Source organism: Thalassophryne amazonica, chromosome 4, assembly GCF_902500255.1.
Source record: "Thalassophryne amazonica chromosome 4, fThaAma1.1, whole genome shotgun sequence".
In the NCBI taxonomy this organism is placed as follows: domain Eukaryota; kingdom Metazoa; phylum Chordata; class Actinopteri; order Batrachoidiformes; family Batrachoididae; genus Thalassophryne; species Thalassophryne amazonica.
The window spans coordinates 76,222,104-76,245,599 of NC_047106.1; the positions used below are offsets into that span (position 1 = coordinate 76,222,104).

Genomic DNA, 23,496 nt, shown 5'->3' on the forward strand with positions numbered 1-23,496 from the left:
CTCAGCTCAATAGAGCTCTGACTCTTTGTCAGCCTGGCTACAGTACTGAAAAGAAACCTGGGGTTGTTCTTATTTTCTTCAATTAGTGATGAGTAGAAAGATGTCCTAGCTTTACGGAGGGCTTTTTTATAGAGCAACAGACTCTTTTTCCAGGCTAAGTGAAGATCTTCTAAATTAGTGAGACGCCATTTCCTCTCCAACTTACGGGTTATCTGCTTTAAGCTACGAGTTTGTGAGTTATACCATGGAGTCAGACACTTCTGATTTAAAGCTCTCTTTTTCAGAGGAGCTACAGCATCCAAAGTTGTCTTCAATGAGGATGTAAAACTATTGACGAGATACTCTATCTCCCTTACAGAGTTTAGGTAGCTACTCTGCCATGTGTTGTTATATGGCATTAGAGAACATAAAGAAGGAATCATATCCTTAAACCTAGTTACAGCGCTTTCTGAAAGACTTCTAGTGTAATGAAACTTATTCCCTACTGCTGGGTAGTCCATCAGAGTAAATGTAAATGTTATTAAGAAATGATCAGACAGAAGGGAGTTTTCAGGGAATACTGTTAAGTCTTCTATTTCCATATCATAAGTCAGAACAAGATCTAAGATATGATTAAAGTGGTGGGTGGACTCATTTACTTTTTGAGCAAAGCCAATAGAGTCTAATAATAGATTAAATGCAGTGTTGAGGCTGTCATTCTCAGCATCTGTGTGGATGTTAAAATCGCCCACTATAATTATCTTATCTGAGCTAAGCACTAAGTCAGACAAAAGGTCTGAAAATTCACAGAGAAACTCACAGTAACGACCAGGTGGACGATAGATAATAACAAATAAAACTGGTTTTTGGGACTTCCAATTTGGATGGACAAGACTAAGAGACAAGCTTTCAAATGAATTAAAGCTCTGTCTGGGTTTTTGATTAATTAATAAGCTGGAATGGAAGATTGCTGCTAATCCTCCGCCCCGGCCCGTGCTACGAGCATTCTGACAGTTAGTGTGACTCGGGGGTGTTGACTCATTTAAACTAACATATTCATCCTGCTGTAACCAGGTTTCTGTTAGGCAGAATAAATCAATATGTTGATCAATTATTATATCATTTACCAACAGGGACTTAGAAGAGAGAGACCTAATGTTTAATAGACCACATTTAACTGATTTAGTCTGTGGTGCAGTTGAAGGTGCTATATTATTTTTTCTTTTTGAATTTTTATGCTTAAATAGATTTTTGCTGGTTATTGGTAGTCTGGGAGCAGGCACCGTCTCTACGGGGATGGGGTAATGAGGGGATGGCAGGGGGAGAGAAGCTGCAGAGAGGTGTGTAAGACTACAACTCTGCTTCCTGGTCCCAACCCTGGATAGTCACGGTTTGGAGGATTTAAGAAAATTGGCCAGATTTCTAGAAATGAGAGCTGCTCCATCCAAAGTGGGATGGATGCCGTCTCTCCTAACAAGACCAGGTTTTCCCCAGAAGCTTTGCCAATTATCTATGAAGCCCACCTCATTTTTTGGACACCACTCAGACAGCCAGCAATTCAAGGAGAACATGCGGCTAAACATGTCACTCCCGGTCTGATTGGGGAGGGGCCCAGAGAAAACTACAGAGTCCGACATTGTTTTTGCAAAGTTACACACCGATTTAATGTTAATTTTAGTGACCTCCGATTGGCGTAACCGGGTGTCATTACTGCCGACGTGAATTACAATCTTACCAAATTTACGCTTAGCCTTAGCCAGCAGTTTCAAATTTCCTTCAATGTCGCCTGCTCTGGCCCCCGGAAGACAACTGACTATGGTTGCTGGTGTCGCTAACTTCACATTTCTCAAAACAGAGTCGCCAATAACCAGAGTTTGATCCTCGGCGGGTGTGTCGTCGAGTGGGGAAAAACGGTTAGAGATGTGAACGGGTTGGCGGTGTACACGGGGCTTCTGTTTAGGGCTACGCTTCCTCCTCACAGTCACCCAGTCGGCCTGCTTTCCCGGCTGCTCGGGATCTGCCAGAGGGGAACTAACGGCGGCTAAGCTACCTTGGTCCGCACCGACTACAGGGACCTGGCTAACTGTAGAATTTTCCACGGTGCGGAGCCGAGTCTCCAATTCGCCCAGCCTGGCCTCCAAAGCTACGAATAAGCTACACTTATTACAAGTACCGTTACTGCTAAAGGAGGCCGAGGAATAACTAAACATTTCACACCCAGAGCAGAAAAGTGCGGGAGAGACAGGAGAAGCCGCCATGCTAAATCGGCTAAGAGCTAATAGCTACGCTAAGCTAGCGGATTCCTAAAAACACGCAAAGTGAATAATGTGTAAATAATTTAGAGGTGATTCAGCAGAAGGAGTGCTTTAGTTAAGGCACGTAAAGATTACACTGGGAAACAAATCGTAATCTAGATAACTAGATCAATCTAACTGCGCAGAGTAAACAGCTAACAGATACAGAAAAACACCGCTGTGCTCCGGAACAGGAAGTGATACTATACCGCAGTGAGAGCCAACCACCAGTAGAGGCCTAAACAGGCGCCTCTCAGCTGAACGCCAGAGAAAGGCAGCCGCCAGAGCAAAGTCAGACTACCAGAGCAAGAATTTTAGCTGAGGAAGCTTCTGCGATTTGAAGCGAAACGTCCTCACGTCAAGCAACCCAGTCCAGTTGAAGATTCAAGCTTCTCTACTATGGAAACCACCTGGACAACTGACAGCCTTCACAGAAACATTTTTGATAAATATATCTCAAAAACATGAAGTGCTTGGCATAACCTAACACCAGATTCTGATTCAGCACAACCAATTTGAGCAATGCAGTCTCGTTTGAGGGTGAGCGCTGAAGGGTTAAAATATGACGCATATCGCGCAATAATCCTATGTCCCGGGCACAGTCCTTGTGTGTCCCCATAAGAAACATTGCAGTTTCTCTGGGTTTTTGGGCAAATTACATGGCAAACAAAGTAAAAATGAAAAGAAAAAGTGATGATGCGGTGGAACGCAGACGTGTTGCAGTTTGTTTATGACCTGGAGCTTAAACATGTGGAGACGGTCGTGCAGGTAAGAGACTGCAACTACTCTGGCTAGCTGTGTAGGCTAAAAAACTACTGACACAAGCTCTCCCATTTGACTTGTCTTCCCATCTCTCCTGGGAATCAAACAAACCTGCACTTTTTACAACTGCTTCAGTGACTGCAGCCAAAAACAAATCAGTACACCATTTCTCCCTGTGAAGTGATGCTGTGTTTGTGTTGTGCAATGGTAGGCTGTCCCTGGAAGTGGTCAAACCCCACAATATCATGCACGGGTTCACACGAGTCTATGCTGCCCTATTACCTCAGTTGAAAAACTCCATGCAAGAAAAATCCTGTTGACCAGTGTTATTATAGTCATTGTTACATTCACTGTGGATATTATGTGTGTACCTTGGTAAAATATGTCATCTAGTGGTTGTTTTCAGTTTGCATTGTTTAAGACAGTGGAAGACGAACTCATGCAGGAAGTCACTAAAAATGGTCTCACTACAGTTCATTGCAGCTCCACTTTCCTGGTTTCCTTTATCTTGATGTTTGTTAAAACACCAGCTGTAAGTGTTTCATAGTAAAAATAATTGGACCCCACATACCCTGTGTTTTGGTTGTATATTTGAGAGTCAAAATGTTTGTTGTTGTATAAAAGCTGTAAAACTGTATGCTAATGCGCATGCTTATTTTGATGCTAATTGCTAAGCTAATGGCTATATTTCATGGTTATACATATGATAAGGTGCTAGTTATAGCCTGATGTTGTTGTTTTAGTACAAATATTATGTATTTTTTTCATTTTTCTGCATTGCTACAGTTTGACTAAATAGACTTGAATAAACTACACTGAATGTCTCTCGGAGTCTGTGGGGTTTCTGGGTCTGTGGTTAGCTGTTTGGATAGCTAGATCAGGTTCTAGCAAGGTTATTTACAATCATCATGATTATTGTTATCAGTATAATAATATCAATAATAATAATAATAATAATAATAATAATAATAATATATTATTATTATTATTATTATTTGTTCTTACTTCTATTTTCTCAGTATATTTTTAAATGGACCACAATGGAAATAAACTTTCTTGTGTTATCAATGTATTTTAAGGTATTTCCAATTACATAATGTACCTACATTGACCTTACTAAATAAAATCACGCATGCTTGCACTAAAGACGATTTATCCCCCCATGCTGGAATTGCATGTTAGTGCAAAATGTAATTAGCAAAGTTAGTTTATATCTGTAGTTTCCCCAAAAATAGTCCTATCAATGTTCTGTTTTGGCGCCGTTCATCCTTGAACCAAAACACTAAAGGATTATTAACCTCACTTGCTTTGTCTGTATGCGAAAGTATCAGACTGAGGTATAAGTATGAGAATGAGCATTAGCGAGGTCCATTCGAGAAACACAGAGGTCTGAGGAAGCAAGGTTAATCATTTGTTTATTATATGGCTGCTATATATATAAAAACATGCTAACTTATGGTACCGCCTGAATATGAAAGTGACTGACGGCTCGTAGTCAGACCTGTTAGCTCCACCTCCAGCAACTATTCACAACCTGAACAGTTGCTGAAAAAAGCTTCTCCGCTTTTTCTCTGAATATTGTAGTTATGACTGGCAGACTGAGTATTTCGCTTTTTTCTTGATGGCCCACCACCAAACCAGAAAACTTCACAAGTATTTTACCAGAATGGAAGCTTGTTCTAACGACAAGGAAATGTAAACGATCATTAACAAAATGCTACTTGATGCCTGCAGTGTAAGATGGTGTGAAGTTTCATATAGATCCCTGGGTGTGACGAAGCAAAAACAACCACTTTAGATCTGTGCACCTCTCCCTTTACTTCTGGTGTTTGCCAGCAGGTGGCTTTTTGTTAGGTTCCCAAAATTTGTGAAGTTTGACCCAATTATCAATGGTAAATATTACTGTAACCACTCCAAAAACATAGGATCGTAGACAGCACCAATCTGCACAATTTGACCAAATTTCAAGTCAATCTGATGAAAAAATTCCACATTTAAGGTAAGCAAACAAACATAAACAAACAAACCAACAGACAGACCAACATAGTCTTTTAGAAGTGACCTTTGGCAAGACTAACAAACAAACATAGGCAAAAATATAATCTCCTCCAACTTTGTTGGCAGCGGTAATAAACAGTGACCTGAATTGTGTAAATTTCCTCTGTTCACAAGGAGCACACACACACACACACACACACACACACACACACACACACACACACACACACACACACACACACACACACACACACACACATACGTACATAGTGTGGATTCCTGCAGACTCACCTTAAAACATGAAAAATGCTCCCTTTTTTGTTGTTTGTTTTTCAAAAATTACCTGTTGCTTGTCAATCAAGCACAAGTTGAGAAAAAGATGTATTTTTTTTTTGATGTACTAAAAAAATCACAAAGGCAGCAACACCACTGCTAATCATTTGGCTGATTCTAATGGGAAGCTGGAGAACAAAAACATTGTTCTTGCATTAATGCCAATTTCTTGATGACTGGTTGAGGATATCAATCACCACGAATCCACCATGCTTCCTTCAAGCCCAAATATTCAAAATGAGAGATTATTCAAGAATGGGATTCCAAACTTGCTAGTTGTGGAGTTTTTAGCTGCACAGAGTCTACAGAAATGTGTACGTAGCTGTAGATGTATGTGTGTACCTGTATGTGGTTGTGGTAGCAGGGTTCTGTGTGGGGAGAACAGCACCACCTCTGATATGTAAACCAAGCTTGTCAGCTGGTAGATCCATCTCAACATGTTGTTTCCTGGATTCAGTTTTTACCATCTGAATGTAAAAAACAAAACAAAATTATCAGCACCGTCTCTCTCTCTCTCTCTCTCTCTCTCTCTCTCTCTCTCTCTCTCTCTCTATATATATATATATATATATATATGTGTATGGTTGCAATATGGTCTTTTGATATGTGAGAGAAAGAGAGAGCGATCACCCATGTAAAAAGGGAGGAACAAAAATTAAGGCCCCCTTCACACAGTGTGAAGTTTGGTCGAAGGGTGCATGAACCAGGATCGTGTGCAAAATGGGTAAAATTGTCCCTGTCTCGAACGTCTCGTACACCTGGTGCTACAACTATTTGCGCACACCAGCGGCTGAAATACAGAGTGTGCACTGTGCGAACCCATTGATCCCTCTCGCGGTGGGTGTAGGCCAGATTCCAGCTGACACACATGAACATCTAACTCCGCTCGTTTGGCACTTAGAAAATGTGTGGCCATTCGCACTCTTGGCATGACAACAGTCTGCAGACAATCACTGTCGTGCTGGCAGTGAAATGTGTATGTCTGTGACCATGGGTTATCTACAGAGGCCACACCATGTTTTTGAACCTTTACTTGTTTTTTGACCTTGTTTCTTGTCTCGTGATTTGGATACTGCTGCTATTAATTGCCTGCCTTCCCATGTACTGACCTCTGCTTGGCTTTGTATTAATAATAATAATAATACATTTTATTTGTAATGCACTTTACATTCATGGAATCTCAAAGTGCTACAGAGCAGAGACTAAAAACAAACAATGTACAGGGTCAAAAACAATAAAATATATTCATAAAACATAACCAGACAGATACAATCAAACATTTTAAACATTTTAACATTTTTAACATTTTAAAAGGCCCTTTTGAATAAAAATGTCTTGAGGCCTTTTTTAAATGCCCCCACACTGTGGGGCCCTCAGGGTCTCTGGAAGGGCATTCCAGAGCTGTGGGGCGACTACCTGGAAGGCCCTGTCTCCCATGGTGGAGAGCTTGGATCTGGGCTGGTGCAAGTGGTAGGTGGACGTGGTGGAGCGGATGGTTCTTGGGGCGGTGTGTGGTGTGAGGAGTTCACTAAGGTAGGCAGGGGCAGTTCCATGTATGCATTGGTGTGTAAGGAGACAGAGTTTGTACTGAATTCTTTGTTGAATGGGCAGCCAATGAAGGGATCTGAGGACTGGAGTGATGTGGTCATATTTGCACCTCCTGCTCAGGACCCGAGCAGCACAGTTCTGAATGTGCTGCAGCTTTTGTAGACTTTTGCCGGGGATCCCGACGAGGAGGGCGTTGCAGTAGTCCAATCTGGAGGAGACAAAGGCATGGATCAACTTCTCTGCGTTGGATTGGGAGAGGGAGGGGCGGAGTTTTGCGATATTTTTAAGGTGGAGGAAAGAGACCTTGCAGAGGTGATGGATGTGAGAGTCGAATGTGAGATGTGAATCAAATCTGACACCAAGGTTTGTAACGAATGAGGACAGGGAAATGTTATGGTCAAAGATTCCAGATACTGTTTAGGTTTGAGAAGGACTGGGTTTGGTGAGGGGTACCAATAAGGATGGCTTCTGTTTTGCTACTGTTCAGCTGAAGAAAGTTGTCAGCCATCCATGCCCTTATCTCCTCCAGGCAACAGTGAAGTGCAGAATGGCAGAACTGTGGTGGGAGCGGGGTCCATTTTTATATACAGCTGTGTGTCGTCTGTGTAACAATGAAAAGAAACCTTGTGTTTATTGATTATCTGACCAAGTGGGAGCATGTAGATAGTGAAAAGGAGGCACTCCGCAGCTAACTGTATGAGGTGATGATTTGGACTGTCCTAGGGTCACAAACTCTGTCCTGCCCATGAGGTATGACATGAACCAGTTGAGTGTGGTCCCAGTAAGTCCAACTATAGACTGGAGGTGATGAAGTAGGATGGTGTGGTCCACGGTGTCAAAAGCAGATGATAAATCCAGTAGTAAGAGGAGTGATGGTGAGCCCTGATCCGCAGTCATAAGCAAGTCATTCATGACGTGGACCAGGGCTGTCTCTGTACTGTGAGCTGATCAAAAAAACCGGACTGAAATTTTTCATACATGTTATGCATGTGAAGATGACTGTGGAGTTGGGCTGCTACAACTTTTTCCAGGACTTTGGAAAGAAACGGCAGGTTTGAAATGGGTCTGTAGTGGGCCAGGATTTCGGGGTCGAGTGAGGGCTTTTTCAGATGGGGGCGAATGACAGCAGTTTTGAGAGCTGGAGGAACCTGACCGGCGTGTAATGACTGGTTAATTATTGCTGTGATTAATGGACTGATGGCTGTAATGTGAGATTTTAATAATGCTGTGGGGAGAGGATCCAGCAAACAGGTGGATGGCCTCATGCTTTTTATGATCCTCTCCACCTCTGTCTGAGTGATGCCTGAAAAGACAGAAAAACTGTTGAGTGGAGATGAGAGAGTGATGTCAGAGGGAGATGGGGCTGTAACAGGGAGGGCTGACCGGATTGATGCCACCTTATTTGTGAAGAAGTCCATAAACCTATTGCATTGATCTGTACTGCTGTCGGCATGTGCGTGTGTGGGAGATTTGAGCAGAGAATTTATTGCTGAAAATAGCTGCTTGGAGTTTCCAGTGCTGTTTGAGATTTTTAGTGAGAAATATTGGGACCTGGCTATGGCGAGTGCTCTGGTGTATGATTTTTGATGATCGCGGTAGGCCTGTTTGAATACTTGTAAGCCACTGTAGGTGTATTTCCGCTCCAGGGCACGGCCAGCGGTTTTCATTTTGCAGAGCTCAGTAGTGTACCAGGGGGCTGACTTGGAAAATGTAACTGTTCTTGTTTTGATTGGTGCATGAGACTCAAGGATATTGTAGAGGCTAGAATTGTAATAATCAACAGATCCATTAACTGATGTGAACTGTGTGACTAGTGAGATGTCTTGTATATCCTGGTTAAAAAGGTTGCTGTCTATTGCTTTTATGTTTCTAAAATGGATTTGGGGTTTTGTTTTATTGTATGGGCCTGCTAAAGGCAGTTCCATGGAGATGCACTTATGGTCTGACATGCCTAAGTCATTTACTTGCAGGTTGGTAATGGAAGCACTGTCTGTAATAACCAGATCCAAGGTGTGACCTTTAGTGTGAGTGGGTACTGTGACGTGTTGTGTGAGATGCAAACAATCCAGGAGTTCAAGGAATTCTGCAGCAGGGCGGTTTGTGGGGGGGTCTATGTGCAAATTGAAGTCTCCCAGTATAAGTGTGTTATAGGTTATTGCACAGAGTGATGTAAGGAAATCCTGCAATTCATTAATGAATCCAGGGTGTGGTTTTGGAGGGCGATAAATGAGAAGTATGTTGTGTGTTGGGGGGGCGTGGCTGGCTGTGTTGGTGTTCTTTTCTTTTCTTTGCTCTCCAGGTGGCATGAGGGCTGATTTGTCTGTGGAGAAAGTGCTGGCTGAAGAGTCCTCACCCTTATTAGCGTCATGTGGAACACCTGTGGCAGGGGCTCACGTGCGGCCTTGAAGACTTGCAGCTGAAGCAGATAATTGGATGGCGTTCTGCATATAAGTCATGTGTGATTTGAGCAGAACTGCCGGGAACTCGACCTTGTGACGTTCGTTTGTGAGACGCTGAGGACCGCACCTGGGTTTGACATATCGAGCCCGTGAAGCAGGGAAGGGTGAGGACACATGCTGTCAGCACACGCTAAAGGTAATTAAGTGATTAAGTAATTGTTGATAGTATCTTGGTGTTTTGTTACACAGTAAACTGAGATTGTGAAGAGAATTGTGCAGCTTGCTTCTCACTGCGGCGGCGTGCAGGATAAGTGATCCTCCACTTGTTGTGAGAGGCTGCTCATTTGCATAAAGTTAAAAAGAAACACTGACCTGAGTGTGTTGCTGATAGCGTGTGTTATGCGAAAGATAGAGTTGTATCTGCTGACTCACCTCACCTTCTCTTTGCTTCACAGAGAATCGGTTCGTCGTGTCCACCTGGGGGGTGTTTGGCGGTGGTAGTGAGTCCAGGAGCGCCGGGCTTTAATCCTTGCGGGCGCTGGAGAACGTGCCACTTATCACTCCACCAGAGGGACGCTTTTTATGTTTTACATTTATAAGCACAGGTGAAAAATAAATTGTTTCTGTTGGGAGCCGCCTTCTGGTTATTTTTACCACTGGGTTCTGTCAGACGCAGGTCCGCTCCTCAACCCGCGTCGACACATAACAAAGTATTGATATTGTTTCTGTATGTGGTTTGCATTTGAAATGAAGACATTCGAATGTTGTCAGCTCTGGCAGTGGGAGGGGAGTTACTGTTAGATCCTTGTGGTAGATGACAGCGAGACCTCCACCACGCCCGGTGGTCTGAGCCCTCTCCAGGTAGGTGTATCCTGGAGGACAGGCTTCATTTAAAGCTAAATACAACCCTGGTTTGTGCCAAGTTTCTGTAAGGCACATAATATCAACTTTTTTGTCCAGTATATGATCAAAGATTAGACTGCTTTTATTTGTTAGTGATTGGGTGTTGAAGAGTTCTATATTTATTTTGGAGATTGACTTGGATTTTGGAAAAGTGCGGAGAAGGCGGAAATCCACCCCGCGTTTTCCAGACCTCCGGTGTTGTGGTTTATTGATCCTTGTGTTGGTCGTGCTCTGATGACGCAGCCGGTGACGTGTTGAGTGAGCGCCATGGAGATGCAGCCGGTGGAGATGTTGGAGTCCCGGTGGAGACGAGCTGGTGGAATAATCTCAGAATTTGTGGAATATGGGCGATCTGCGTGCATGTGGGGGTTGGTGGTGGTGTGGTCTGCATTCCCCATCGCTGACTGGAGCCGCCAGGGGATGATGTGCCGGCCCGGAATGTAGCTGCAGCAAAGCCAGCGTGCGTGGTCTGTAAATTCTATTCTAGAATTAACAGGAAGCCAATGAAGAGAGGCCAATATGGGTGAGATATGCTCTCTCCTTCTAGTCCCTTTTAGCACTCTAGCTGCAGCATTTTGAATTAACTGAAGGCTTTTCAGGGAACTTTTAGGACAACCTGATAATAATGAATTACAATAGTCCAGCCTAGAGGAAATAAATGCATGAATTAATTTTTCAGCATCACTCTGAGACAAGACCTTTCTAATTTTAGAGATATTGCGCAAATGCAAAAAAGCAGTCCTACATATTTGTTTAATATGCGCATTGAATGACATATCCTGATCAAAAATGACTCCAAGATTTCTCACAGTATTACTAGAGGTCAGGGTAATGCCATCCAGAGTAAGGATCTGGTTAGACACCATGTTTCTAAGATTTGTGGGGCCAAGTGCAATAACTTCAGTTTTATCTGAGTTTAAAAGTAGGAAATTAGAGGTCATCCATGTCTTTATGTCTGTAAGACAATCCTGCAGTTTAGCTAATTGGTGTGTGTCCTCTGGCTTCATGGATAGATAAAGCTGGGTATCATCTGCGTAACAATAAAAATTTAAGCAATGCCGTCTAATAATACTGCCTAAGGGAAGCATGTATAAAGTGAATAAAATTGGTCCTACCACAGAACCTTGTGGAACTCCATAATTAACCTTAGTCTGTGAAGAAGACTCCCCATTTACATGAACAAATTGTAATCTATTAGATAAATATGATTCAAACCACCACAGCACAGTGCCTTTAATATCTATGGCATGCTCTAATCTCTGTAATAAAATTTTATGGTCAACAGTATCAAAAGCAGCACTGAGGTCTAACAGAAAAAGCACAGAGATGAGTCCACTGTCTGAGGCCATAAGAAGATCATTTGTAACCTTCAAATAGACCAAAAAGGGCAAGATTACTCAGCAGTGCATGCATCAAAAGAGCTGTAGCTGCTCCTGCCATACCTGGCGCTGCCATCTTCCTTCCTGTAAGTAAGTAAGTAAGTAAGTAAATTTTATTTATATAGCACCTTTCACAGACAAGAGCCACAAGGTGCTTCACAACATAAAAGCACAGTACACCACACAAAACATCAGACAATGGCCGAGACATAAAAACATAAAACATAACATAGGATAACAGAGCAGCCCAAAAGCTAAGCAAACACTTGAGTAAAAAAGAAAGTCTTAAGTTGGCTTTTAAAAGTATCGACAGAGTCCAGTGAGCGCAGAGAGAGCGGGAGACCATTCCAAAGCCTGGGAGCAACAGCCTGGAAGGATCACTCTCCTCTGGTTGCAAAATGGGTGCGAGGAACCATCAACAGATTTTGGTCCACAGACCTCAAAGCCCTGGCAGGGGCATAAGGCTGGATAAGGTCACAGCTATAGGGAGGCGCCTGGCCATGTAGGTCTAAAAGTTAAAACCAAAATTTTAAAATTGATCCTGAAGGACACTGGCAGCCAATGAAGCTCCTTTAAAATTGGGGAAATATGAGTCCTTCTGTTAGCTTGTGTCAGAATTCGTGCTGCAGAGTTCTGTACCAATTGCAGTCGACGCAACTCCTTCTTGTTTAGACATGAAAACAAACTGTTACAATAGTCTAAACGTGTTGACACAAAAGCATGAATAATAAGCTCTAAATCATTTCGAGACACCATTTTCCTGAGCTTAGAGATGTTTCTTAATTGAAAGAAGCAATTCCTCGTCAGCTGTTTACAATGCTGTACCAACGACATGTCTTTGTCAAAAATGACACCCAGGTTTCGAAGACATGATTTAGCAGACTGGCCCAGGTCTCCCAAGTACTGCTGAATACCTGGAATATGGGCATCAGGGGCAATAACCAATGTCTCTGTTTTGTCTGCGTTAAGCTGAAGAAAGTTATTCGTTAGCCATTGTTTAATTTCCGCCAAACAATGGAGGAGGGAATCAAGCCTCTTAATCTCAGATGGCTTAAAGGAGCAGTAAAGCTGGATGTCATCCGCAAATAACTGGTAAGAGACATCAGTAAATCTTTGAACGATCCTACCTAAAGGGATCAAGTACAATAAAAACAAAATGGGGCCCAATACAGAACCCTGAAGGACTCCACATAACAGGTCCGCAGACTCTGACCTTATCTGGTTAGCAAAAACGCTAAAGCTACGCCCAGATAGATATGAAAAAAACCACCGAAGAACTGACCCTGACAGTCCGACATGATCCCTCAATCTATTCAGCAGGACCTGGTGGTCAACAGTATCAAAGGCAGAGGACAAATCCAAAAGAACCAACATGGTGGATTTCCCAGCATCAGCAGACATCATAATGTCACTGGACACTTTCAAAAGAGCCGTTTCCGTAGAGTGTTGTCTACGAAAACCGGACTGAAACCTGTCATGAATGTTATTCTGATCCAGGAAGAGTGTCAGTTGGTCTGAAACCACCCTCTCGAGGATCTTAGACAAGAATGGGAGTTTAGAAATAGGTCTAAAACTACTTAGCTCCATTTGATTTAAACCTGTTTTTTTCAGTAGAGGCAACACTATGGCATGCTTAAAAGCACTGGGAAACACACCGGTGGATAAAGAAAGATTTACTATTCTAGTAACGCACAGACCAGTTACCTCAAATACTTTAATAAAGAGCCTGTAGGGAAGGATGTCCAATGAGCAAGAGGAAGGTTTCATCTTGCTCACCAATGCCGAAATATCAACAAGTGTCACAGCCCTAAATGAAGACCAAATGCTGGGAACAGGCTCAATAACAGTAGAAGTACCACACAGGGAGGGTGGAATTTTATCCTTAATGAACTTGATTTTGCCAGTGATAAAACTCAAAAAAGCATTGCTGTCAGCTTCAGAAAGCACAGGAGTAACTGAAGCAGCAGGACATACAAGAGAGTTGATTGTATCAAACAACACTCTGGGATTCTTCTTATTCACAGACACCAGCTGATGTATGTAGACAGAACTCAGCCATTTTGTTATATGATAAAACCAGCTCCCTGAGATGAAGCCTGTGAACCTCAAGTTTAGAGGATTTCCACAGGCGTTCAATCCTTCGACACAGTCTCTTAAGAATTAAGAGCTCTTCATTTATCCAAGGGCACTCATTTTTCTGTAAAGACACGTTGTATTTAACAGGAGCCAACTGATCAAGAATAGTATCACAGTGATGGTTAAAACACTGGATAAAATTGTCCACATCAAGAAAATCAGTGAACAAACAAGGATTAAACATAGAAAAAAATCTTTCTGCAGTATCAGCAGTGATGATACGCCTCCGAGACTTAGCTTCTGATCAGAGCTGAAATGCAGGTCAAACGAAACAAGACTATGGTTGCTCAAGTGGACATCTTTTATAGACATATTTAAAATGTCTAGGCCAAGTGTAAAAACTAAATCTAAAATGTGACCCTTTTGGTGAGTGGGCTCAGAAACATGTTGCACAAAATTAAAAGCTTCAGTCAACGATAAAAGCTCCATAGCAGAGCAAGATAACTTGTCATCAACATGAAGGTTAAAATCTCCAAGAATTAAAACAGATTCCAACGTTATAATAGAGGATAAAAAGTCACTAAAATCCTTAAGAAAGGCAGTAGCAGGGCCAGGGGGGCGATAAACCAACACACAGAAAAATGGGTTTAAGAAACCCACCTTGACCAACTGCGATTCAAAGGAGGGAAAATCCTGTGACTGTACCCCTTTACACACACAATCCTCTTTATAAACGATGGCAAGGGGTGACAGGGGTGGGGCTTCCCAAGGACACAGAACCCAGCAGGGCAGAGCTCATTTAAATGAAGAAATTCCTCTTCTCTCTGCCAAGTCTCCGAAAGGCACATTAAGTCCAACATTTCCGTTGATATAAGATCATTCAGGGAAAATAATTTATTGGCGATTGAACGCACGTTCAATAAACCAAGGCGCAAGGTGGACAACGTCACGTAGGCACTGTCTGAGGCTCGCAATGGGATAGGACGAAGACAGCGGTCATGTGGAATCCAGCTGATCCGTGTAGGTGGAGGCGTAAACACGGAAGTGCACAGTAGTGATGGAACTACGCCACCAGGATACCAGCACTGCGAAAAGTCTAGAACACCCGTACCTAACCGAACAGGTGTCAATGCAGATGTGCCATCGCACACATCAAAGAGAGGAATGTGGTAGAGGAAGCGAGCCCGTCCTCGGCCACCGGCGCTGGCGCCCAAATGCGCCACTGCACGCCTTCTCTTCACCTGGACACCAGCCCGCGAGCCTCTTCTCCTCTTATCCAAAAAGCCTTTTTTCCTCAGTCTCCTGCAGATCTTACACGGCGCCCTCAACAGCAGCGGATAATCAGGTGAGTCAGAGCCGATAGTTAGGGGCGGAGGAAACGCCTGGTTGTACCTGTCTCGTGTAGCAAATAGGCTCTCCATCATCTCCTTGATATGAAACAAAGAGTCCTGATCGTAAGTCCGTAAAGCCAAGACACCTCCATCTGCTAGTCGGGCTGCTAAAATAACATATGTTGTAAAAGTGGCCATTAGTAACCAACACAACAGGAGCCGAGCGACGGCCACGCCAGTCACAGGCGCCATCTTCAAAAATGCTTCCTGCCACCATCTTCCTTCCTGCCACCATTTTCAAAAACCCCGCCATTTTCAAAAACCCTATTAAACCCTTTTTTCTCACACTACACGCCTTGGCAATTGTTTCCTGCACTTTTTTTGTGTTCAAGTTCATGACATTCGAAGGTCACAGTCAATCAGAGAGCGTCTCCCTAAGAGGAACAATATGAGCAAAATTGGAAGTTTCTTTGGTGATGAGCTCCGAAATTATGGCTGATTATTTTCACTTTTTGCATGACCTTAACAAACAAACAAATGTAGGTGATCATGTGATCACTATGTTACTGAATGTCTTGGTTGTTCACAAGTAAAGATTTACAATGAATTATAGGATAGAGTCTGAGATTAGTTTTATATAAAAATGTGAATTTGGTGCTAAAGTCATGTAATCTAGTCATCTGTACAGTTGCCAGAAGCAGGGTTATATTTACATGTTACTGGTATTCAGTGGTGGGCACAGTTCTGATAATCCGATAACCTATATGATCAAAGATAATGTTTTCATTATCGGATTATCTTTTTAGACAACTTTAAAAACCATTATCAGACTAATTATCTTGCAATAAATTTTTGTCCGATAATGTTTAGACTGATAACGTGGTAAATAAAGCTGAACAGCTACAAATATTTATAAAACTTAAAATCAGTTGAGCACCTACCTGCTAAATGTTTCGTAGTTGATGTGTAGTTCTACCCTCTTCAAAACAGAGAAGAGCTGCTTTAAGAAGAAACCGCTCTATCCTCTGCAGACAAAGAACTACTGGTCCCCCCCCCCCCAAAAAAATAAAAAAATAAAAACTCATTTCTCTTAACCCCATACTGAAATGCAGGCAATATTACCCAAGTCATCCAGAGGCATACATTTTTAATTTATGGTTCAACTTTTAACCAAACTAATTTTGGACAAGTTATTTAAATTAATGTCATGTCTGAAGTTTATAAAGTGAAAATATCAGATATATGTTTTAGTTTTAAAGTAATGCGCTAATTTTTAAGGTTTTAGTGTGGATATATGCTGTTCCCAGCAGTGCATTATGGGTAGGATAGGGTAATCTCAGTACGTTCACGACATGAGAAATGCATTTGAAACACTCTGATCAGGCTCTACGGACAACAGCATTAACCTCTAGTGCCTAAAACTCTCGTGAATATATTTTCTTGGTTTACAGACGTTGTTATTGTGTCTGCGTTTATTAAATTCCACGCATTTTAAATGTAGCAGACTCGGATTATCTGGAATTTTGTTTTGGCAAGTCTTCAAGGTCTCTACTGCCATCTACTGGCCAGTAGTGTTCATTTGCCCTATTGACGTATCCCATAATCCCTTGTGTGCCAGAGAGTCGCTGCAGTCAAACACATAGAGAATCAACACAATGACAGTTGTAAATGAATATTATACTACAAAAATGTAATTTTTTTATGCTTTTCATCACGTTAATAAGAGACTGCTGCATGATACCCTGAAAACTTGCTAAAACAATTATAACAAATAATCTGTGTCTGTTACGTTTAATCTGCATGGAATTTAATAAACGCAAACCGAATTTCAGACATATTATATATATTAGTCTTGAACAAAGAGGACAAACAGTGTTGTAGAACAATAATCAAGATGTTAAAGAGCAAAGTTCACTTTCCCCCAGAATGACATGATCAGGAAGCAAGCGTAGCTCACAGCTCCTATTGAAACTAATGGAGAGACAGCCTGTGAGTCTCCCATGTTTACATAAAACAAACGCAATAACAACATCTAAAAACCCAGAAAATATATTCATGAGAGTTTTAAGCACAATATAAAAATAGTTTTATGTTGCGATGTTAATGGTGTTGTCCGTGTGCAGTGGTTAAAGTGCAGCGTGATCAGAGTGTCTCAATGCAGTTCTCAATGTTACTGAGATCTCGCAGCGTGGCGACCTCTCTGAGGTTTTGCGGGATTTGAAACGTCAATAGGGTGAATAGCCAACATTTATGTGTCAAGACAATATTGAGCGCACGTTTTATAATATAATAAAACGTGTGAACAATATAATAAAACGTGCACACAACATCATAAAACGTGCGCACATCATAAAACGTGTGCACAATATAATAAAATGAGCGCACAATATAATAAAATGAGCGCACTTTCTCTCCACATGCAAAACATTTTGCGATGACTTCCAGGGCTCCGTAAAAATGCCTGTTTTTACAAATAAAAATGGAATATTTTACAAAAGCACATTTGTCTGTAAACACCAACACACGACACACGTCACATTAATGTGTTGGTTTACATAATGAATGATTCAACTAATCAGTGTTTAGCAGAAGAGGCATATTTTACCCAGAATTCTTTGCGATCTGTCTGTGTTTTTTACAAAATCTCAGAATTAGTGCATTATTCAACATTAAAAGATATATGTTATATTTTAACTTTGTACAAATGACAGAATTGACATTAATGGAGTTATTCTATCAGGATTAATTTTTTTTATACACCAAACCATAACTCATCAGGGCTTTATTTTCCAAGACCTCCGCCTGACCGGAGTGTTGTGATTGGGTAGAGAGGTGGTCTTTGTGGCTGCTCTCAGTTTGTGCCTGTGTTGGAAGCCATGTAGTAAACAAGAGCTTCTAGCAGGAGGCATGATGTTCAAAGACAGAAGTGTGGGCTCATTGTTTGGGTCTGTTGTCACTCTGGATGCTACCAGAAGTGATTGTGGTGTTAAAACTCAAATTCAGTTTGTTAGTACAGTGGTCCCTCGCTATATTGCGGTTCACCTTTCGCAGTTTTGTGGATTTTTTTTTAGTGTAATTTTGCATGCTTCTTCTTTTTTTTTAACTGTCTGCTGTGCTTAGTTGCAGCCAAAATCTGGCAACAGGTCCAGAGACTACACTCACTGTTTTGATGCAGAGCGCTCCAGCAGCGAAGAAAAAGTATGCGCATTGTGTTCTGCGTGTGTCTGTTTATAAGAATCTTCTCGCTCAGAAGAAAAAAAGAGCACCAACTACCCATATCACTCGGAAAAAGACACCTGCACCGAGGTGGAAAAAGACGCTGCGGAGCGGCGCCACGACGAAGAGGCACGATCAGAGGAACTGTGAAATACTGGTCAGTTACTATTAATAATTTCTTATGTGTCCAACCTCGTAGGGTGATCGTTAAAATTAAATTTGTTAGTTCTAAAAGCCATCATAATTATTTATAGGAAAACATTCTATTTTTATTTCTCAAACAAATGTTTGGGCATGAAAACAGGTTTTGATCTTTGGTTTCATTCTATAATACTGGACTTATTTTTCTACTAAGGTTTGAACTTTGAGAGTGTTTACACAGGAGAGAAAAGTGAGAAAATGTGTGTAGTGAGGGGTTTTACAGCCTTAAAACATCTATAATAATTGTAAAAAAATAATGTTGACTACTTCGCGGAATTCACCTATCGCAGGCTATTTTTAGAACGTAATTGCCGTGATAAACGAGGGACCACTGTAGTTGCAAATCTACCAGAGACAATACTGGAATTTATCGGTTATCTGTAACTTCTACATTTTTGGGTGGTTTATCAAAGATAACTTTTCAGTTATCTGATTATCTGTTATTGAAGTTAATTTTTTGGTTGTCTGTGCCCACTACTGTGGGTATTTCAAGTATACCTTGCAAAACTTTGTAGTTAACACAACAATTCTTAAAAGCATACCACTGCATTTATTTTTCTGTTTAAATGTCAACACACTGCAAATCTTGCTTGTAGACTATGCGTCCAGATAGTCTGTTACTGCTGTCTTTCTGCACTTTTTTGACAGTGACTATTATTTGTGTTATAACTATAAATGCAGTCAAAGAAAATACTTGAAGCAATTGTAGCAACTGATTCCTATAGCAACAGTATTTAAACATTGATCTGACATTGTATTACAAATTTGTCAATGATTTAGTAGTATGAGATAATGTCATTTATTTGGTTGAATTCATCCTTGCAGATATATCTCTCTCACTTTCGCTCTTTTCCTCTCTTTCTCGCTGTCATTGTCCCTTTCACTGATTTCTCTATGGGACTAGAAAGAGCACATTTAATTTATTTTCCCTCGAGGACAAAATCCTCAGACCAACCTAAAACAATTTTAGACTCATGTCTCCCAATCTACTCTCCCCCGCACCCTCTTCTGTTATTCTCTCTCGTAGTGCTCTAATTCCTTTTTATCCCATTTTCCTTCATCCCCCTTTAATGTGTGTGTGTGTGTCTGTCATCATTTAAAATACAGTAGAATATGTGTGGGCTGGAGTTAGTTGAGTGTCTATAAGCAATTTCAGATGTTATTGGAGTGTGTGCCGACCAGGAGCATTAAACTTAGTTTCCCCTTCTATAAATAAATAAATAAATATAAATATATAAATAAATAAACACAATCAATCTGGTCCGTGCAGCTTGTCTTTGGCGGACAGGATGCATCCAGCTTGATCACGTACGTGCAAGCCGGGTGTTTATGCACCAATAACACCACATAAATTTCCTTGTATGTGCGAACTTACTTGGCAATAAATTCAGTTCTGATTCTGAGTGTTCAGTCCTCACAGTCACATAAAAGGGAAAGTGTGTGTCAACCCCTCACAAGTTGTCAAACATATTGCGCACGTTCTGAGTTGCAGAGACAACATGATAAGAGGTACAAGGTGACCACCTGACGACTTCGTGAGGGAGTTCACTGCGGAGATACTTTAGGTTTGTTCAAAAATCAAGTGAAGCATGAGCATCGCCCTGTGACTGAGGCAAGGGGAGGGTGAACAGCTGCAAATGTGCCGAACTGCGCAAATTTCCTCACAGATGGCGTTCACAGGCTGTCACAGTCCAGGGAGATACTTGCCTTAAAACTGGGCTTACACTGTGCGAGTTTTGGCCCTTTTTCAGCCGATTTTTCACTTGTGCAAGAATTTTTTGGATCGCGCCGAGTTTCAGCTTAATCGCGCCTCCTGCATCGTGTAGTATACATGAAGTAATGAGCTGCGTTTAACCTCTCACAACCACCTCCCGATCGGCAATCGTATGGTCGGATGAAAATCAAACCTGTTTGATATTCTGGTCGGCCGTCGTGAGGGTATCCCACTGCCGAAGCAGCGCTACAAGCGTCTCTTGCACTGTGCATATGCAAACACCAGAGAGAGCATAAACAGTGATCATCTCTTTGGGAGAGCAGCTTCTGTTTCTTTTTCCCCCATTATTCTTCAACTCATTTAAAGTTTTGTATTTTTTTTTTTTTTTTTACTTTGAAGCCTCCCATCAAGAGTTTTCGTAAAAAATAAGAAATGTAAATAAAGTTTGAAAAAAAAGAAAAAGAAAAAAGCTTCTGTTTACGTTTTGCTTCTGGAAACACGAGTGCGACGTGTGGTTTTTGAACGTACAATGTGAGCAGTCAGATCGCATCAGAGCATCGGGCCGTACAGCGTGAGAACACTAATCGTGCACTCTGAACTTTTACACCCTGCAGTTTAGTCGCACAGTTTGAGCTGGAGCCAAGTACGACTAAAATATCGTACAGTGTCTGCCCAGCTTAAGGTGTCTTCTCTTATCTTTTTTGCTTTATCCATTTTGGCCAATCCTCCTATCATCCCACTCCTCAATGCCATTTGTGTCCTCCCAAACTCTCTCCTTCTTTCCACTTTTTCCTCTCCATTTTTTTCAACCCTCCTTAAAATTCATCTCCCTGGTTTGTCACCCCATTGCACCCTTTCTGTATTTTTTTTTTTTAAATTTCTTTCCTTGCTAACTTGTTTTTCATGCTATTTTTCCTCCATCAATACCCCCTTCTATCCTCCCACCTATAATCACAGGAGACCACGCAGTACAAGAGGCTGGCGGCAGGACAGCCAATCTAATCATTCATCTGATCAGTGGGCGCTTTACATCACGACTGTGACGCCCAAATAAGGTCCCAAAGGAACTCAACACCTCTTTTATCTCTCTGTCAGGAAGATAGTCTCTTTCCTCTCTTCTGTGTCTCCCCTTTCACTCTATCATTGTCCTCACTCCTGCTGAGTCTTATCTCCGCAGCGCTTCAGCCTCAAACAAAGAACTTCTTTCATGTGATACATGTTCTTTGGGTGCTTGTGTTTGAGTGTGTGCCAAAGTAAAGAACGTAACAAGAATGATGAATTATGTTATGTTTATCTGTGCAGCATTTGAGATACTTCTTGATAGTTGGTACACCTGTACAATGTAATGCAATGAATGTAAAAGCTTTGCATTAAGGGCTATATATATTTCACATTTCATGAAAGTCAGATTGACCTTGCTTGTATGCAATGTTGGGACATATGTTGTCTATATTGCAGTAAATTTGAACTTTTTATTGAAGCGTTGATTGACTTTTTTTTTTTTTTTACAGTGAATGTACATAAGCTCAATATCCACAAAAGCCTGTCTCTAACAGCCAATAATAGCTAATATCATCATTATAATTGTTTTTTTTTTTTTGTTATTATTTGTTGTATCACAATGTGTAAATATGGGAATGAACAAGGAAAAGTCTTACCATCTCGTAGTCATACCACACTGCATCTGGGATATATGCCCAAACCTTTGTCACTCCCTGCAGGAAAGAACAGTTATAGTTCAGTTACAGCTACACACACACACACACACACACACACACACACACACACACACACACACACACACACACACACACACACACACACACACACACACACACACACACACACACACACACACACACACACACATATATATATATATGGGTTCATTATGGTCAGCATTTTCTGATCATAATATAAATTAATCAGAGTGACCTGTCAATAATTTTAAACTGGACTGTGCCACACCTCTGTGGTATTGAGGAAGTGGACAGAAATAACCAGATTTCTGGCTCCTTAATGGACTAGTACCAACATGCTAAAGTGCACAGTGGACAGTGGTAACAAGCTTCGCAAGACAATGTAGTGAAGCAGCCTCTCTCTCTCTGTGTTTTATAGCATTTCATATAATGTTTCTCTTTTGTGTATTCACTTTTTGTGTATTTCACATAAATAATGTAGCCTGCCTCATGAGACAGAGGGAGGGAGAGATTGTGCTTTTGTAAAATCCAAGTTTCATTATCCCAAATACTCTTCATAATTTTATTTTTTATTCTGTTCCTCTTTACAGTCTCCATGATAAGACATCAAATTATTATTTTACCATTGGATGTGACTGTCGATGATATCTGCAGGCATGCAGAGTGAATGTGCGTTATTAAGGCACTTATTTCAGGCACATCTGTTACCCATATTCTACACAACTTAACAGCATTTGCCTTGGCACCAGGCATTTTGGGAGTCAAAGGTGCAAACACCTGGTCGTGATGGAAGACGTCAATGTCACCCCTTTCACATATTTCATTTTTAGACCAACACACCCACAGGAGTGCAAATCACAGTGTGATTTAGAAGATGCAGGTGCTGAGTGTAAAAATGATAATGTGTTGGGTGTAGACACTTTGCAGGGCTTTATGCTGCTGTCTACTGGGTGTAAAATAGGGTCTTACATGTTTGTGAGTAAAACCTCAAATGCCACCAATCTCTTTTCTGGCATTTAAATCCTAACTTCACAAGACTGTCCACAAAGCCGTTCAATTCTCTCAGTGCTGTGATGCAACAGGTGACAAGAAAGACAGCATCAAGTCACAACTGATAGCTGACAGCCTTTGAAGTCTCAAGATGGTGAGCAGACATAAATGAATAAGAGGAGAATGATGAATCTTTGATAGCATTGTCACATCCTTGCTCTTTGTGAAAGAAATTAAATATGAGAGGAGAACAAATGGCAAAGATCAGAAAGAGATAGATAGATAGATAGATAGATAGATAGATAGATAGATAGATAGATAGATAGATAGATAGATAGATAGATAGATAGATAGATAGATAGATAGATAGATAGATAGATAGATAGATAGATAGATAGATAGATAGATAGATAGATAGATAGATAGATAGATAGATAGATAGATAGATAGATAGATAGATAGATAGATAGATAGATAGATAGATAGATAGATAGATAGATAGATAGATAGATAGATAGATAGATAGATAGATAGATAGATAGATAGATAGATAGATAGATAGATAGATAGATAGATAGCACCCCCCAACACACACACGGGCCTGTTATTTGGAACATTTAATAGATTTGATACAGGATCAAAAATATTCAAGAAAAGTTTAATTGGTGAGACC

General features: G+C 41.2%; 1 protein-coding gene across 1 annotated transcript in view; it reads right to left on the reverse strand.

Annotated features, from left to right (window-relative positions):
• Positions 1-23,496, reverse strand: part of si (sucrase-isomaltase (alpha-glucosidase)) — a 309,027-nt gene that overhangs the window by 148,331 nt on the left and 137,200 nt on the right. Inside the window, exons 18-19 of the mRNA XM_034168783.1 lie at positions 21,792-21,848; positions 5,709-5,833 (exon numbers count right to left, since the gene is read on the reverse strand). Coding sequence (XP_034024674.1) covers positions 5,709-5,833; positions 21,792-21,848 — 182 coding nt within the window. The remainder of the gene's footprint in view (positions 1-5,708; positions 5,834-21,791; positions 21,849-23,496) is intronic.